Raw genomic sequence first — 19,580 nt, 5'->3', positions numbered from 1 at the left:
CATTTAAACCAGATTACAAACATTACCTCAAAACAACTTTTGAGGTTTTTTGCATTTAATTTTTTTTTGTTGATTTTTTCAGTTTGTTGACTTTTTTTACAGACTCAAAGACTCATCTCCAGAGCCTTCTGGTCTCCTCATGCCAGGGTCGGCAGGGGCAGAGGCTATAACATTAATGTGAAGAGGAAAAAATAAAGCAATAAAGCTAAACTGTTAATTCAGTCAACCCTAAGTACAGTTTAACAAGATAACTAGTTTAATGTACATTAAACTTTATCAGTTACTGTCAACCTTAAAGCATTTTTAGCATCGATTTAGCAAGCTATCTATAGCCATACATCCAAACAATATCTAACGTTACGTAGGTCCCAGTTTATAGGACTATGTCACCGTGCACAGAAACGTTCATTTAACATGTACACAAGCATGTACCACTACAAGTTAGCCGTTTTTGTTTGTTGGTTTGTTAAATGTTAACCTTACCTGTCGGTGTCCCAGTCATAGTGCCGCTGCATTCATCAGAAGTTTTTTAGGAGGACTCATGTAGTGGGCATGTGTGGAGCGGAGGGGGGTGGGGCCGGGTCGGAATAGGGATAAAGCGAGGGATAAAGGCGGCCGGTGACGATGGTTCGAGAGAGAGAGAATTACGGGCATGTCCGTCATGTGTGTTTATGTTTGTGCTTTTGGTTTGAGTTTAATTAAATTATCATTTATATTGACAAGCCGATTCTCGCCTCCTCCTTGCCCATCCTTTAACTGTATTACATTGGTGCCGAAGCACGGGAAGGAGGAGGGATGCCCGTCGCAGAGTCCTCGACACTGCCGTCCACCCTGGGGAGCGCCGCTGCCATCTGCCGGGTAACGGAGTAGCCCGACTGCCCGGATGCGGGGAACGGCCGTCGTCCGTGGGGCAAGTGGGGACTGGATACCCTGACCGCCTGGAGCGAGGGAGCCGCTGCCGGGGGCGGAGGAGTGCCCTGCCATCCCCAGAGATGTGGAGGGGTCGAGGGAGACCGCCGTCCGCGAGGGGAGGAGGGAAGAAACGCCTCGACTGCCCGGAGCGGTAGGGCCGCTGCCAGGGGCGGAGGAGTGTCCCCATTTGCTGCCAGAAAAGCAGAGGGGCGTTCTGCTCGCTGGGGGTCGAAGGTTTGGACCACGCGACGGTACAGCAGAGAACCGGTGAGTGAGCTTTTTCTCTCTCTCCTCTCTCTCTCTGTCGCACCATGTTGGCCTTTTCCCTTGCCTGTTTTGTTTTTTTCTGTTGTTGTTGTCTTCCCCCTCCTGTCTCCTCCCAGGGAGAGGAAGGCGGGGATGACCATGCGGGACGCAAGATACACCCCTCCCCAGGGGGGTGTACGTCATGCCGGTGGCACCCCGGCCTGAGATAACGCCAGGAGGAGTGTGGAGCAGAGGGGGGCGGGGCCGGGTCGGAATATCACGCGCCCGGTCCCCAATTGGCCTGATGAGGCGCGCGAAGGATAAAGGCGGCCGGTGACGATGGTCCGAGAGAGAGAGAATTACGGGTCATGTGTGTTTATGTTTGTGCTTTTGGTTTGAGTTTAATTAAATTATCAGTTATATTGACAAGCCGGTTCTCGCCTCCTCCTTGCCCATCCATTAACTGTGTTACAGCATGTTAAATTAAGCTCTGTGGCAGGAGTATGCTGAGAGGATGACTGCACCGGCTCGGTCTTCTTGCAGTCAAAGACGGAGCAACTTTCTGCTCTTAAGTGTATTCTGTGCACTGTCAAGTGCTTCATTTTTGTGCACTGTCAAGTGCTTCAAGTGCTGACGATAAGACGGCGGTAGGTCTGATCACTGACAATGATGAAACAGCCAACAGAGAGGACGTGCACACTCTGACACACTGGTGTCAGGAGCACAACCACTCCCTCAACGTCAGTAAGACCAAGGAGCTTGTAGTGGACTTCAGGAGGAAAGACGGAGAACACAGCCCCATCACTATTAATGGAGCACCAGTGGAGAGAGTCAGCAGCTTCAAGTTCCTCGGTGTCCACATTACTGAGGAACTCACATGGTCCGTCCACACTGAGGCCGTTGTGAAGGCTCACCTGCGCCTCTTCTTCCTGAGACGACTGAGGAAGTTTGGAATGAACCACCACATCCTCACACGGTTCTACACCAGTACTGTAGAGAGTATCCTGACTGGCTGCATCACTGCCTGGTACGGCAATAGCACCGCTCACAACCGCAAAGACCTGCAGAAGGGTGGTGCGAACCGCCAGAAACATCAACGGAGGTGAGCTTCCCTCCCTCCAGGACATCTATAACAGGCGGTGTGTGAAAAAAGCTAGGAGGATCATCAGAGACTCCAGCCACCCGAGTCATGGGCTGCTCTCACTGCTACCATCAGGCAGGCGGTATCGCAGCATCAGGACCCGCATCAGCCGACTACATGACAGCTTCTTCCCCCAAGCAATCAGAATTTTTAACACTTGATCTCTCACGATCAATAATCAGCACTGCACTTTATTAATCTTATATCTCACACTGCACTGTCATAATTATATTCTCCACAATACAACTACTGTATATATATATTTTTTATATACTTTTTATTTTTATTGTATGTGTATTCTATATTATGTTTATTGTTTACTGTACATTGTATATTAATATTATTGTGTTGTTTAATTATGTGTACATTTGATATGTAAATTGTGTTGTGTAAATATGTTGTTTACTGTAATTGGTATATGTCTCATCACTGTCATGACTGCTATGTTGCTCGGAACTGCACACAAGACTTTCACCTACTGTTGCACTTGTGTACATGGTAGTGTGACAATAAAATGATTTGACTGATCAGATTTGTCGTGTTGCCGGTCTTGGCAGCAATTATCTTGTCGCAAATACTGCATCGCATGCTGTTGGCATCAAGCCTGGAGAAATGTAGCCACACTTTTTATCTTTTCCACATCTTTTACATCCATGGGGGTTGAGATGCATACACACTAAAGCCTGACGTGTAAGCCGGGTAAACTACTGTTTTTCCTTGATGCCTAAACACAGCCAATCACCGGCACTTTTAGATTTGAGAATATCTAGCATGCTACATGCTTATCACTGAAGTTGAAGAGATTAAGCCCTTAGGTATTGAAATTTGGTACCGAACAACAAGACATTTTTCAATAATCGATTGTTTAGAGACAATTCAGTCGGTGCTTAAAATGTATCGAACGCGATACCCAGCCTTAGCGTCAGACAGACATAAAATGTCTCAATTTAAGTTTTTGTCTCATTTCAGTGTCTCGTATCATAAAAGCCTAGTTTTAAGACACAGTTTTAAGTTAAAAGCAGTTTAAAACTTTGACAAATGGGTCTCGAGATCCCTATATTCTTTTGTGTTCGTTCCAAGTGTATTTTATCATCAAAGCATCATCTGTGAAAGGCTGTACTGCCTGCTCTCCAGAGCCTCATCTCTGCCGCTGCTCTTGATAAGGCGTATTGCCAGTATAGACCCAGGCTGAGGCTGACTGCCCCTTACTGCAACGGATTCACAAAAACATCAAGGCGGTACTTTAAGTTTGAATTGCTCCAATGGTAGTAGAATTTCTTATTACAGAATATATTTTGGGTCATGATTAATTGCGGTATTTTTGCGGCAAATTATTTTTCGATTAATTAATCGACGTAAATTAACGTGTTTTGGTGAGACAGACCTATTTCAGAGGCAGAACTTTCAACCTACTGTCGGCAAAGTAACAGTGAGATCAGTCTGGCTGGATTCACCTACCTTGTTTGTTAGCCACTTTTTGACTGCTGATTGGTTGCACAGGCACCTTCTCAAACCAGGGCACAGAGCCTGAAGTGTCGTCACATGACCCAGCAGCAACATTACATATCTTACCATGAGGACAGCAGTGGATGAAATCATCACAACACACAGCCTACAAAGACAATGTATGCACATTTAAAACCTAAATTATGTTTATCAACCAGTAACATTTATCCTTAAAGAGTTCAAACAACAATTTAATTAGCACATATTTGCTATTTGCTATTCTTTCTTCTCGAAGAAAATGTATATTTGCACAGTGGTTTAATGGAGCAATATGTTTTGTATTAATTCAAGTGCTTAAAGGAACATTGTAATGTTTTTAATTTGATTACTTTCTCTACATCTGCCACTGTCAGTCCCTGGATTTTATAGTTCAGTGTATAAATGCATGAATGAGCATATAAACTATTAGTATGATACATGGGTCAAGCTATTTTATTCAAGCGGTGGGGACAAACTCAACCAAGGTAAAAAGTTGTGGGGACATGTCCCCACTGCCCCCCACCATAAATGAAACCTATGTCAGTAACAGATTCAGGTGAGGTGATTTACCTCTGGCAGAGGACAGCAGGCCCATTCTCCTTCTTTAGTCTTACAGCATGTGGTTTCATCTGGACATGCTGCAGTGTCATTGCAGGGGACATTATAGTCTGAATCTACAGAAGACAATAGAAAAAATAGAAACTAATTAAGTACAACTAAAAGGGTACTAAAATATTTTGCATGTGTGTTTATAGACGTTCACGTGTGTTTGTGCTTCCGGGATTCACCTACCTTGTGTGTCAGCCACATTCTGACTGCTGATTGGTCGCACAGGCACCTTTTCAAACCAGGGCACAGAGCCTGAAGTGTCGTCACATGACCCAGCAGCAACATTACATATCTTACCATGAGGACAGCAGTGAATGAAATCATCACAACACACCGCCTAAAGACACAATGAATGCACACTTGTAATTTAAAAACAAAACATGACTGTCCAGGATTAGTTATTTGGGAAATTGGTCAAGGCCAAGGCTGCTTGTTCATGGGGTAAAGTGCACTGATCCTGCTTAAGAGTTTTACCTCTGGCAGAGGACAGCAGGCCCATTCTCCTTCTTTAGTCTTACAGCATGTGGTTTCATCTGGACATGCTGCAGTGTCATTGCAGGGAACATTATAATCGGAATCCACAGATGCCCCTAGAAATTTTAGAAACAGTTTCAGAATAAAACAAATATTCTATGTTTTATATATATATATATCATCTCTTTTAAACTGCAACACAATGGTACAGTACAGTAAAAGACCTCATGCAATTAAGGTGACATTTAAGGACTATCTGCTTGTTTTAAAGAAAAGGGACGAGTCAAAATATTTTTTTTGGTGATCAAAATTTTGTCACAAAATCTTTCAATTGAGTTTAACTTTTATTGAACCTGGAATATTCCTTTAAGATACCGCTTGACGAGCATTATTTCTTTCCAGTGTTGCAATATTTCCTATTGAAACAGGAAGTTTGGTCGGGACATATCAGCTTGATCATACTTTTTTTTTAAATAGCTAATAGGCTTTAGTTAAGTCACTGCCATTAATCATGATTTGATACTTGCTAGTTGGTTGCAGGTATGTTAAGGAAAGGGCCATTCTCATTGTAGATAGCATTTGTTTAGAGAACATTTTATCTGCAGGATGAGTCATCCATATTGTGATCTGTTTTTCCTGGATGAGAAAAACTGTAAATGTATTTCTGTTTAAAGGGAAAAACATTTTCAACATCGAAGATTACACTTGCGTGGATGACCTCAAAGTTTTTAGACATGGACTAAAAGCCAGAAAACTCCAACTTTGATTTCAATGACAAAAGTCACTGACTATCTATACATTTCCATGTACTCTCTGAGAATGTACTGGACAATGAAGTCATGTGGTGGAGATCAGTAGTGATTTGTCCGTTTGTAGTGGCTTCAGCTTCAGTGCTAATTTTTGGAGAAACAGCTACAGCAGTGAAGACTGAGAAAGAGGGGTGATGGACATATACCGTATATTGGTGGCAGTCATCAAACAATTTATACATTTGTGAGAAAATAGCCTACCCATGTGATCTTCCCATTCAGCCCTAAGGCGAGCAGGGAACTTGGCCCACATTGGCAGCTCTTGATTGGTTGAAGACACGCATTTGGAGCTTTTTACATCACAGACACTATCCTCTGGACAACAGTGGACTCTATCTTCACAGCATACAGCCTAAATAGAAAAACACACATAAAAGAGATGTAAATGTGTGTGAAAATATTAATTCATTGGAAAATAATAGATTCCTGTTTGGTGTATTTGTGGCTGTACAGAGAACAGACAGCATTATGTTACCACAAGAGTGAAAGTTTTATAAAGTTCCATGAATGATTGATAGATATAAATAATTCAATATATAATATATACTATATATAGTATATATATATTATAAACTATAATTCAATAGTATAGCCAAAGATTTAATATTTTGTGGGTTTATGATCACTACATTTTGTCACTGATCTAAGCATAATTTTTTGAACTAAAATCTGTCCTTACCCTTGGCATGGGGCAGCACGCCCATTGTTCATTCACTTCTTTCTCGCAACAGGTGCTGTCCATGGGACACTCTGACATCCCATCTCCGCAAAGAACAACTGGTTCTAAAAGCAATCACAGGGCACTGTAGCAGTACACAAAGTTGTATCACATTTACATCAGATCCTAATCAAAAACATTGCATGAGGAAAAACAACAAATGCTGCTGTTCACTAATTATACAATACTTCTAACTGATTTTTTTTATTATTATTATCAAAACACCATAGTTACCAGGTTTATCTACTGTTATAAAACCATTTTATATGGGATCTCCTTTAAAAAGTGCAAGCATTCAGAATCTTTTTGTCAATTTTTTTCATTTATTTATTTATTTGATGGCAGTGATGGCTAATACCAAGTTCCCATAAAGTTTTGTAAGGTATATATAATGAATTCAGTAACACTTTACAATAAGGTTCCATTCATTTACATTAGTTAATGCATTAGGTATTATGTACAAACAATTAACAATATATTTTTTAAAGCATTTATTAATCTTTGTTAATGTTAGTTAATAAAAATACATTTGTTAATTGTTATTTCATGTTAGTTCATACATTAACTAACGTTAACAAATACAACTTTTGATTTAAAAATGTAATAGTATATGTTGACATGAACTAAAATAAATAAATGTTGTAAAAGTTTTGTTCATTGTTAGTTGATGTTAACCAATGCTGTTAGCAAATGGAACCTTATTTTAAAGTGTTAACATGAATTAATAACATGAGTGCATCTGAATAACAGATGTTTTAATCAGTGTACATTGCCTTTATTTCTCTTCAGTTGGACTTCCTTATTTCACTCTTTTCATACCTTTGTGTGTTCCTTGTTTGACACAGGAACTGCTGTCTGCACTGCACTCATGGCCTTTTGGACAGCAGTGTTTCCCATCAGAGCAAACAATGCCCTGAAACCAATACAACAAACTCAGTAAAAAACAAAAACAAATAATCACTCAAATTATATATTCATCTAAATTGAATTGCAAATATTTTTCTTTTTGGTCTCTAAGGAGCTTTTGGTTTACTAAAACCACCTTCCTAAAGAGAGAGGTCATTGTAAAGCTGATTTAATTTTGCCCAAGTTCAAGCAATAATATACCTGTGCCACTGGACAGCACCCATATGATGAAGCCATCTGCAGACAGGAGAACTCAACAGGACAGCAGGAACCATCAGGGCAGATGATGTCATCTTCACTTGCAGGTAACGTGGGGAGCATTCTGAACGGCTGAGGGACAAGGATCATTAACACGTCAATTCATCCAATAACATCTGAGATCATTCAGAATGGTTATTCTTTGTCAATCGGATGAAGAACAGCTTTAAGTTACTGATATTTAGACTCTGTGAAAAGTGTCTTATATACTCAAACATGATTTCTCACTTTGGGATGGCCTGTTTGTTTAGTAGGGGTCCTATCCACCCATGGCAGTGTATGTGTAGCATTCGAGCAAATGGACTCCACAACTTGGCACAGCATGCCCTCAGGACAGCAGTGCAGGTGATCCTCACAACACTCTCCCTGCACACACACACAGATACATAAATGTGCTTGTGCTGATCATCACACACATCACTGAAAATGTCCCAATTATAGCTTCATTACTTTGAACACTTTGAATAACAAATCAAGTCAGTAAGTTTACTAGTGAAGCAATTTGCATATTGACTCCAAAGAGTACCTTATCATAACCCTTATAGACTGAGCTGACAGACTAAATGTGTGTAGTTAAGGGTGCTATTCAAGAATATCTGACTGAGCAAATAAAATAAGACCACAGAACACATTGTCTTCTGTATGAACGCAACTACAGATGCAATTTAGGAATATACCTTCTCTTGTCTGATCTCATTTCAATCCATTTATAACTTTCTTTATATTACTTTCTATTACTAGAAGTAGTATTCTAGAAACAAGTGATGAGTATTTGACACTTAAACTCTAAAATTACAACAACAATCTCTCTATAATCTTGGTAGAGAAATGAGGGTTGTACAAATTGTATTCATATATATATATATATATATATATATATTACTAGTTCTTTCTCTCACATGATGGAAAGGGCAGCAGCTGAACTCTCCAGTGGGAGCCTGGCAGCATGACTGGCCTGCCTCACAGACTTCACTGTTGGGACACTGCGAGCAAGCAACCAGGGTCACCAGTGCTAAGCTTACTGTCAGTTTCAACATCTGGATGGGAAAAATGAAAATGTTAAAATGATCAAGGCTCACAAAATCTGATGGATTTTGAAAATGGAACGTTATTAACCTGTTATTTTACTGTGTAAATTATACATATTTTGTCAGGTAGCCTATAAAATGTGCTTCATGAGGTAGCACCTAAATTAACTGGTTTTATTCATGTCCCCAATGTAAATCAACCTGACAAATCAGATTACACCAACAAAGTAGTTTGTATGGGTTAGCTCAAGTAGAAATAGATCCCTGAGCTAACAGTTGCAGATTATCAATTGTACCAGTGTAAAGCGGTAACCTTAAAAATGTGCTTCACGTGGTAACATCTAAATTAACTGGTTTGATTCAAGTCAAAAATATTTGTATTATGTCTGAATCACCTTAACCACATTAGGCTACACTAGTGGTGTATAGTGTCTGAAGAGGTGGGCATACTGTGAAATTATGAAACAAAATAAAATTAAAACATGCACCCGGTCTCTACAATTCCTATATTTCAATTTTTATACATTTGTAAAATTTGTATTTTTTCCATAAAAATAAATAAATCAATAAAAATACTGATGTAATTATAGTCCCACATGAACTTACAAAAGTAAGTACACCACTAAAAACCATTATGTTAAATATGTATTTAAATTAATAAGTGTCATTAATGTTCTTTTCATTAGGCTACTATGAAAATTGTTAATACTTTATAAGTACTATAATTAATAAACTAATAAATACATAATACGCAATAAACATTTAAGCATTGTGTAATGTTCACATTAACTACACATTGTCTTGTATTACCATATATAGCCTATATTAAGAATGAATGGTTATTTGTTTTATTTTGTGTACTATTACAAGTTTAGTTCCATTGACAGCATTTGTAGCATAATGTTTGTACCACAAAAAAATTTAAATAATTTGTCCCACCTTTCTTTAAAAAAGCAAGAATCAAGCTTAATATCTAGGCAAAGGGTGGCTACTTTGAAGATGCTAAAATATAATATAAAATATTTATTTGGGATTTTGTTTAGTCACAACATAATTCCCATATAGTTCCATTTATGTTATTCCATAGTTTTTAATGACTTTACTAGTATTCTAAAATGTGAAAAAAACAAATTATAATAAATAATGAGTAAGTGTTTCAAAACTTTTGACCGATAGTGTACATCTTTATTATATTGTTTACACCTTGTGTCTACACATTTGAAACAGTGAGTATTTTAATGTTTACGGATTGATCCCCATTCACTTCCATTGTAAGTGCCTCACTGTAACCCAGATTTATATTTTAAATTTTTTAAGAAAAAGAGGGGCGAGTCCAAATACTTTTGTTGTGGTAATCAATATTTTGTCAAAAATGCTGTTGATTGAGCTTAACTTTTATTGAACCCAGAATATTCCTTTAAGGAAACAATTGCATGTTACCACTTTTTTTTTTTAAAGTACAGTGTCTACATTGTAAAGTGTGTGACTGTAAGATGCATTGTCACAATTCAAATTTTCAGTTCAACGGACGCTCTCACATTTCTAATAATATTTTATTTCCTGTTACCTCCCATGAACCTATGCTAAGTATTTTGTTTTATACCTTACAGCACTTCCTCTTTCACATCTCCAGATGCACACCGATAGAAACTATGATAACTATGAACAATAACCGATAGGCTTCTCAGTGTATCAGTGTATAAGAGGAAATGTTGTAGTATGTTAAAGAAATAGCAAAAGGAATTTGGCTACAAAACAGACGTGATTAGACGTGATAAGTATCTCACTGGTAGAAAACCAACCAAAAATTTCGTTTCCCTGTCATTTTGAATAAATGGAAATTCCCTCTTAGGTTTGCCAAAACACCTTGTGTGTTATGCGTTGGTTTCAGCATATTGTTTTGGCATAAACTCATGATGCAACAGAAAAAAGAAAAATAGGGGATTTTTTTGTAAAACTTTTTTTTACATGCATTGATTCATTTTTTAGAAGCGATTTCCTCCTCAGTATAATCCTCAAAATAATACGCCTGCCATTTATCTAATTAATCTATTAATTGCAGCATGTGCTTTTTTTAAACTCACTTTTCCTAAATTTTAAAAGACAGACGTGAAACTTTAATTTAACTTGCGTTTAAAAGTAATCGCCCGTTGGATTGTCAACCCGGAACAGCTGAAGGTGAATTGACCGGCCCGTGTATCCGCGGACTCCCAGTTACCGATCTAGATGGAGTTCCAATGAAAACAAACATTCTTTTTATACTCCACATACGGTTTGGTATATTTAAAGAGATATTTACAAAATAATACAACTTCCATCTAAAATAACTCCAGGTGATCGCGTTTAGGTGAGCTATTGAGGTAGGCTATTTACTATTGTTAGAATTTACATTTATGATTTTATGAGATAATTCACTAGATGAAAAAAGCGATGCACAATACAGCACATAACCATGTTTAATACAAAACACATTGCATTAACTTATTCAATGAAGAATTAAAATGTAAGGCAAAAATAAGAGACGAAAAAAGACTTACCGTTCTCCTCGCAAATCACCTGGGATGCGGGTCAGGAATTAATAACATTGTGCCTCTAAATGTGCAGTAGTTTAAACTCCGCCTCCACTGATAGCGCATTCAGTAAACGCTTTCGGTTCATGTAGCTGTCAATCAATAGAAGAGGCGTGTCTTCTGATTACTTGGAAGGCGCTTGGAAAGACACATCAGAGAAGTAAAAAGATTTGGATTTGCTCAAGCAGCAAATGAGGTTCAAGACAAAATAACATGATTCTTTGGCCATGCACCATGAATTGTAAAACTACGTATGCCAACATGGTAATCTGTTAACATCCCTGTACCATGGTGCTGCCACTTTTGGCAAAGGAAAGCGCTCGCGATAGAGCATACGCTTTCAGCCCAGCATGAATGTCTCTTGACTCATGTTAGGGTTCTGCTCTTAATAGTTAATGTGGGACTCCATATATATTTTGAGTCACCGGGACGCCTCGCATCAACATAGGCCTATCTGCCCGAGGAAACGAAAGCGAAACGACATCTGTCCTCCGGCTTGTGCGCAGTAAGTGTTTGTCTTGTCTATTTATTTAAAAGTGTATACAGAAAAAAATAGTCTTGACACAAAAAGGAGAGAGCGTATACAACGGCATTAGCGAAACGTCCCTTTAAGTAACTCAAGTAACTAGATCAAGTGTTGTTTTGTCGTTAGGGTAGTCGTGCTTGACGCAAAATCAAAGCGAAAGCGTTTAATGTCACAGTTTTTCTGGTAACACTTTACAATAAGTTTCCATTTATTAACATTAGTTAACAATACTAGTTAACATGAACTAACAATGAACAATATTATTAAGCATTTATTAATCATAGTTAATGTTAAATCCAACATAGGCTAATACAGTTTCAAGATGAAAAGTTGTAGTAGTTTACATTATTTAATGCACTATGAACTAACCAAGAAAAAATTCTGTTTCTATTAACTAACATTAACAAAGGTTACTAAATTATGTAATAAATATATTGTTCATTGTTAGTTCATGATACTTAATGCATTAACTAATGTTAACAAATGGAACCTTATTGTAAAGTGTTTTCCATTTTTCTTAATATTGAAAAGGCGAATAAGCCAAACTAAACAGAATTCATGTGTGTTTGATCAGAATAAAATGTTGAACTATAGGCTACGTAATGAGCAATAGGACTAAACCTTTGTTACATTATGCAATTTTCTACTGTGGTTTCTCAGAAAGCAGTTCCTGTTTTGAACCTTGATTGAAGTTCTTTTGCTAAACTTAAACAAACCTAAACTTAGACTGATGTTAAATAGGTATTCCTCAAGATTTGATTGGAACAACAATGCTTTCAGGTGTTTACTTGTCACAGATTGTAAATAAATGTTGTTATGCTGCCTTATTTAACAGTGCTGTCTTTTTTTCACAGGTTATTGTGTTGTCAAAGATGTCTTTGGAAGAGGTAAAGGAAATGTAGCCTACTGGGGAAAGACTTTTGAATTAAATTCTGTATTCAATAAATTCACCTTATTTGTGCTCCTGTCTGTCAACTCAGGATTTCTCCCTGGTTACTGATGGTAAGGCATGCCTGGAAGATATAATAAAGGAGATCAACAAATACAAGGTGTGTGAGTGAGGTGTAAAGCCGGTGTCAACCTGAATACAGGCACATTTCTGAGTATGTCATCTAATCTTTCCACAGATGCAACATGAAGCTATGTTAAAGGAACAAAATATAATCATAAGTGCCATAGACAACAGCAAACTCTTTGCTAAGGAATTTAATCAACGCACACTGGAGAGGAAAATGTCTTTTGAGGAAGATAGCAAGAGACATACTGAGATTCTGAAGAAAGAGAAGGTAAATAAGTAAATAAATAGGCTCTCATCATATCTCCTAATAAACAGTTTTAAACAGGAAAAAATAACTGACCATTCCGTGTAAATGGGCTTCTCTGTGTGCAGGATAAAAAGAGCACTGCGCAGAAGGAACAAAATAGGCTGAGGATGGAGATCTTAAAAATGAAGGAGGAGCTGGAAAGCCTGGAGATGAATAACAACAGTCTGAAACAGCAAACTGAGGTTTGCGGAGCCATTCAACACAATGGTCATATAACTGGTCCTGCTCGACCCACTCAGAAACCAGGGTCACCAGCATGGGATGCAGGTGCACTAACGAGGAGGCTAAAGGCTACAGCCTCTAGCATCAGTCATTAGAGCGCCTCTTGAGGCCAGGGGAGAGAGGTTTAAACACTGCACAGCTACCTACCAGCTGGCTTTCAGTCCTAAATAATTAGTACAACATCTGTAAAGCAGGGTTCACACTGTATGATGTATGTCTGAGACGTATTTTGGGGATTGTTAAAGATTTCTCTTGTGTAGTGCAAAATCGGCAGTTTTGATTACTAAGCGTGACATTCACTGTTGGTCAATTATTTTGCATTTTAGATTAATCTGTACGTGATCTGAGGCTCAGATTTGATTGTTTGAACGTTTCATTGCCAGGCGAGGATAAAAAAAAAATCGGATTATAAAAAAACCGTTGTTTTGTTGGCTCACTTTGTCGTATGCTCACTCCCAGTGTGAAAGACTTCATAGGAATCGATTTTTTGGATTGTTATGTGCACCGATCAGCCACAACATTAAAACCACCTGCCTAATATTATGTAGGTCCCCCTCGTGCCGCCAAAAAAGCACCAACCCGCATTTCAGAATAGCATTCTGAGATTCTATTCTTTTCACCATTCTGGCCACAGAACTGCTGCTCACTGGATATTCTTTGTTTTTGGCACCATTCTGAGTGAATTCTAGAGACTGTTGTGCGTGGAAATCTCAGGAGATCAGCAGTTACAGAAATTCTTAAACCAGCCCATCTGGATCAACAATCATGCCACTGTCCAAATCACTGAGATCAAATTTTTCTCCCATTCTGATGGTTGATGTGAACATTAACTGAACTCTTGACCTGTATCTGCGTGATTTTATGCACCGCACTGCTGCCACACAATTGGCTGATTAGATAATCGCATGGATGATTGTTGCTGCCAGACAGGCTGTTGTCCAAACTGTTGTATAAATAGTTTTTATATTATGTAACACAGTGGTCCTATGAGACATGAAATTTCCTTCTTTTGTATTTCCCTAAGTACTAGTGAAATGACAATAAAACTACTACTACTAAAACTGTAGCGGCCCATACAAATCATACAGTGTGCACCCGGCTTAAGATCTGTATCTGTGCACAGCGTCACCTTACACAGTCACACTGAGTTTGAGTTTTTTTCTGCTCCATAGATCTCTACAGCAGTGCCTGAGAAGAAAGTTGTATTTCATGGAGAGACAGCTCAAGGTGCACATTTTCTGAGCTTTGATGTGAACCCACGTATAGTTTTTCCGATGGAGGGGGGAACAGCACTGATTACCTTTGAGGAAGAGGACGGTATGTTGTGGTCAGAAAAACCCAACCTCATCACCATTTAAAACAGCATATCAGAGATATTTATTGGCTACTTTTCCTCTTGCAAACAACTTCTGATTCAACCACCTTAACTCTTTAGTGGCTCAGAATATCTTGAGCATGAAGGACCATCAGGTGCAGCTTGGGGAGTGTACCATCAATGTGGTGGCTAAACCAGTTCAGTTCCTGGTACCCAGATATGTTGAGGTAGGAAATGTGACCTCCATTTATATAGATTGTACTTTTTTGGATTGATAAAATGATTTAAAATGGCAGGCTGCCTATATATAGCCATATTTCTCTTTGTCCCTCCATCTCTTAGATGGACACACAGGTTTGCCTTCGCAGAATCTTAATCTCTAACCTCCCAAAGAAAGAGTCTGAGGATCGACTACTAGACAAGCTGCAGATTCATTTCTCTAAGAAAAAGAATGGAGGTGGCGAAGTGGAGGACATAGACATGCTGCGCGACTCCGGCTCTGTGGTCATTACCTTCTTGGACTATGATAGTATGTTAACTAGATTTGTTTAATTTGACATATCTCAAGACAAGCTCCTTGAGTTTTTGTAATTCTCCTGTTTGTTTGTCCTTCAGTTGCCAAAGGTCTCACAGACAAACAGGATCATGAGATAGAGATTGAGAAAAACAAGAAGCACAAGGTGAAGGTTACACCTTTCCTCAATGGCGAGATTTCACGGCTCCAGGTAAAGGGAATTGCCAATGAAAAGAAAAGCTGTCAGTACTTAGTGCTGTGTCTGAATATGCATACTTCCCTACTATGTAGTATATGCCGAAAGCACTATGTCAAAAGAGTAGTGTCTGAATCCTCTGTATTCATAAAACGTATAATAAAAGAGCTTCTGCATCCATTGGTCACTTTACTATTCCATTGTGCCATGGAAGCTTCTGAGACATCCCTTTTTTAAAAAAAATGTCTGAGAAACACAAGACCGGCATCTGTTTGAACTGCAAATGCTGTATATACCAACAAAGTTGTTCCATGTGGTTAAATTGTACTTGTTTTAGAAAATCAGAGTAGTCTGTTTTTGTGGTTGTTGTTACTACACAATATATTAGGGTCATGGGACTGCTTCTGTATTCATACTACTCACCTGCATACCTAAAGAATAAACTTTTTTAATGGCCAAGAAATTAGTTCTTCATCAAATGCAGGACATACTCTGACAGTACGCGAATTAAGACGCAGCCTATGTCTGCTGATTTATAAAGGAAATGTAGATCTACAGACATAACTGAAAGCCTTGCAGCTCTGTTTAAAGGTGAAGTGTGTATTTTTTCCTCAATGTTCTTGGTTTCCTACCAAGCTTAATATTTGGAGATAACAAAAAGTAAGCCAACTATCAAAACATTGCTGTGTGCTTGAGCATCCGGACCATCTCACAATAGCAACATTGAGATCAACCAATAGCATGAACTTGGGGTGGGACAAACTGGACCATCAGCCAGTGATAGACTGGATAGTGTTTTGGGAAATCTGTTTGAAAACACAAAAACTGAAAATTGCACACATCACCTCTCAGCAGCCTTATATTTCTCAAGTGAAGCTCTTTCACTTTACTCCTAATGTTATTATTTATGTAAACTAACTGTTGCTCACTTTCAGACATGTGACTCAGTGTGTCAGAGCACAGTGCAGCTTACAGGCATCCCTGCCATCATGGACCCCGAAAGCCTGCAGGACCACCTGGAGATCCACTTCCAGAAGACGACTAATGGTGGCGGCGAGGTGGACAGCATCATCTACAACCCTCTGGGTGAGAGCAAGCTGGCTCTCTTTGAGGAAGACCCTCCAAAAGGCAGCCAGAGTGTGTGAGAGAGAATTGTTCGACAGATATAATCTAAGATAGCTTATGAACTTCTACGGCTCAGAGATCCAGCGCTGCCTTTGGACCACAAACCAGAATGGACTTTATATTACTCTTTATGGAATCTTTATTTGGACTTATATTGCAGAAAAACAATAATATATAGATCATTTCTACTTATACTATATAGAATATACATACACTCTATGGATTTTATTATACATAATATCATTTTTTTGTTGAAAAATATTGTAATGTCTTTTGAAGGTAAAGTTTAACATGGGGCTGTGGGGGAATAACATTGGTGAATATGGGTTATTATCTGATTAAATAAAACATTTTAAACAAAAAATTTCTCAAAGCCATCATGTTATCTGTAACAAAATGAACAGACAGGACATGAATATCTCCAGCAATTCTGCCTCTTTCAGAAGACGCACTAATAGGGTGGATCTCACAAATATACATCCAAGTCATATTTTTTACCTCAAAATCAAAAGAAAACAAGAATGTAACTGGCATGAAGAAAACAAAGCCTATTTAAGTAATTTCCAATATTCTAAAATCTATAAAATCTTGAAGGAATGTTCCAGGTTTAATCCAAGTTAAGATCAGTCGAAAATCATGGTTATAACAAGGCACTAAGAATGGAAGTGAATAAAACCAGTCTATAAACGTGTCAGTACATACCTTTCAAAAAGACATAAATATAAATGTTTCCATGATTTTAGTTTGATAAAATCATTTCTAGAGTTTACTAGTGTTGCATCGTCATGGCAACAAAGTTGTAATATTGGACATTTCTTTACACAGATAAAGTTAAGGAATTGTATCACACCTAAATCATATTAACACATACAGTTGAAGTCAGAGGTTTACATTCACTTATTAAAACACATTTTTTTTAACCACTCCACAGATTTAATATTAACAAACTATAGTTCAGGCAAGTCGATTAGATCATCCACTTTGTGCATGACACAAGTCATTTTTCCAACAATTGTTTACACACAGATTGTTTCACTTTTAATTGCCTATAATCACAATTCCAGTGGGTCAGACGTTTACATAGGCTAAGTTAACTGTACCTTTAAGCAACTTGGAAAATTCCAGAAAATGATAGCCAGTTAGATTCTGATAGGAGGTGCACTGAATTGGAGGTGTACCTGTGGATGTATTTTAAGGCCTACTTTCAAACTCAGTACCTCTTTACTTGACATCATGGGAAAATCAAAAGTAATCAGCCAAAGACCTCAGAAAAACAATTGTGTACCTCCACTAGTCTTGCTCATCATTGGGAGCAAAGGTACCATGTTCATCTGTATAAACAATAGTACACAAGTATAAACACCTTGGGACCACGCAGCCATCATACCTCTCAGGAAGGAGACACATTTTGTCTCCAAGAACTAAACGTAGTTTGGTGCAAAAAGTATAAATCAATCCAAGAACAACAGCAAAGTACCTTGTGAAGATGCTGGAGGAAACAGGTAGACAAGTATCTCTATCCACAGTAAAATTAGTCAAATGTCAAAATAACCTGAAAGGCTGCTCAGCAAGGAAGAAGCCACTGCACTATTGCATTGCAAGTGCACATGTGAACAAAGATCTTACTTTTTAGAGTAATTTCCTCTGGTCTAATGAAACAAAACTTGAACTGTTTGACCATAATGACCATCATCATGTTTGGAGGAAAAAGGGTGAGGCTTGCAAGCTGAAGATCACCATCCCAACCTTGAAGCATGGGGGGGACAGCATCAAGTTGTGAGGGTGCTTTGCTGCTAAAGGGACTGGTGCACTTCACAAAATAGATGGTATCATTAGGAGGGGAAATTATGTGGATATATTGAAGCAAAATCTCAAGACATCAGACAGGATGTTAAAGCTTGTTCATAAATGGGTCTTCCAAATGGACAATGAATACCTCCAAAGTTGTAGCAAAATGGCTTAAGGACAACAAAGTCAAGGTATTGGAGTGGCCATCACAAAGCCCTGACATCAATCTGATAGAAAATCTCTGAGTAGAACTGAAAAAACATGTGCGAGCAAGGAGGCCTACAAACCTGACTCAGTTACACAAGTTCTGTCTGGAGAAATGGGCAAAAAATCCAAATACTAACAAAGTGCATGTGCCTCCACGTGTGCTATGTCCGCGATAATGTGCTCAACAAGCCATATGATAAGATGTGTGGACTGACGGTCTCAGACGTGGAGGCAACTGAGATTCATCCTCCGCCAGCCGGATTGAGGCAAGTCATTTCGCCGCCATGAGGACTTAAAGCGCATTGGGAATTGGGCATTCCAAATTGGGGAGAAAAATGCCCGTAAGTTTGATGGTAAAAGACTGTAAAAATGCTACAGTAAAAAACATTAAATGTAAAATATATGTTAACATTTTCTAATATATTTAAAAAGATTGTAATTGGGCGTTCCCAGAATTTCCTGCGTGACCCATTACATTTCATTACATTCTATGGGAATAGTTGTTTCTTCTTATTTTTAATATCAGTTATGAACTTTTGGGGTGTTCTGTGTTATATTTGATGTAGTTATTTAATATTTATTGCATTATTTTATATTTCACATGTGTTACCCTGATGGTGTTTAGTGTTTGTGTGAGTGACAGTGAGCACTGTCTCTACATGTTTCTTCATCATTACTCTTAGAAGAGCCTCTATTGATTTACTTCCTGTCATCATGTACACTTCTGTAATTACTATGGTGAAAAACAATACATTATCAAGTGAAAAACAGATTTTTACAGTTTCAGAAGGTTAATAAAATAATAATATAATTGAATGGTATAAACAACAGTACTGCACCATAAAATATATGTTTACTGTATTTTTTTACATAATTATTCTGGCAGCCAGTTTTTTGTTATTTTTTGTTTTGTAAAAACAACAAGATTTTTTTTTTCTTTTAAAAGTATAGGGGTGGGCGATGTACAGGTAGGCATGTAGAACCTGTAGAATTTTGACAACGGTACACATTTTTGATTATCGTCTCAATCGTGGTTCCGTGGCAGGAAATGTGCACCTCATTCTATACATACACAGTACACATTTTGTCAGAAAAATGGAAGAAGGCGGAAGGGCTTCGCGTGAGACTAGAATTGAAGAAACATGGACAGGGTTTTTCAGGCGGGCCTGGAAAGCCTAGGGTGAATTCCAATCAAAAGTTATCATC

General features: G+C 38.3%; 2 protein-coding genes across 2 annotated transcripts in view; one reads left to right on the top strand and one right to left on the bottom strand.

Moving 5' to 3' along the window:
- LOC127647338 (uncharacterized) overlaps positions 1 to 11,183 on the bottom strand; it is a 36,566-nt gene extending 25,383 nt beyond the window's left edge. The window contains exons 1-11 of the mRNA XM_052131522.1: positions 11,124 to 11,183; positions 8,458 to 8,595; positions 7,787 to 7,924; positions 7,502 to 7,630; positions 7,214 to 7,307; positions 6,356 to 6,459; positions 5,878 to 6,028; positions 4,868 to 4,983; positions 4,577 to 4,730; positions 4,355 to 4,458; positions 3,758 to 3,911 (exon numbers count right to left, since the gene is read on the bottom strand). Coding sequence (XP_051987482.1) covers positions 3,758 to 3,911; positions 4,355 to 4,458; positions 4,577 to 4,730; positions 4,868 to 4,983; positions 5,878 to 6,028; positions 6,356 to 6,459; positions 7,214 to 7,307; positions 7,502 to 7,630; positions 7,787 to 7,924; positions 8,458 to 8,595 — 1,282 coding nt within the window. The 5' untranslated portion in view covers positions 11,124 to 11,183. The remainder of the gene's footprint in view (positions 1 to 3,757; positions 3,912 to 4,354; positions 4,459 to 4,576; positions 4,731 to 4,867; positions 4,984 to 5,877; positions 6,029 to 6,355; positions 6,460 to 7,213; positions 7,308 to 7,501; positions 7,631 to 7,786; positions 7,925 to 8,457; positions 8,596 to 11,123) is intronic.
- A 96-nt stretch (positions 11,184 to 11,279) lies between these two features.
- On the top strand, positions 11,280 to 16,731 carry LOC127647355 (interferon-induced 35 kDa protein homolog). The gene is made up of 10 exons (XM_052131543.1): positions 11,280 to 11,661; positions 12,537 to 12,569; positions 12,663 to 12,731; positions 12,810 to 12,968; positions 13,073 to 13,189; positions 14,402 to 14,546; positions 14,665 to 14,771; positions 14,887 to 15,073; positions 15,160 to 15,269; positions 16,190 to 16,731. The coding sequence occupies exons 2-10, from the start codon at positions 12,555 to 12,557 to the stop codon at positions 16,397 to 16,399; spliced, it is 1,119 nt and encodes a 372-aa protein (XP_051987503.1). The 5' UTR covers positions 11,280 to 11,661; positions 12,537 to 12,554; the 3' UTR covers positions 16,400 to 16,731.
- The last annotated feature ends 2,849 nt before the right edge of the window (positions 16,732 to 19,580 follow it).

Source organism: Xyrauchen texanus, chromosome 8 (assembly GCF_025860055.1).
Source record: "Xyrauchen texanus isolate HMW12.3.18 chromosome 8, RBS_HiC_50CHRs, whole genome shotgun sequence".
In the NCBI taxonomy this organism is placed as follows: Eukaryota; Metazoa; Chordata; class Actinopteri; order Cypriniformes; family Catostomidae; genus Xyrauchen; species Xyrauchen texanus.
Note: the sequence above shows the minus strand (reverse complement) of the source record. Positions and strands in the feature narration are given on the sequence as shown.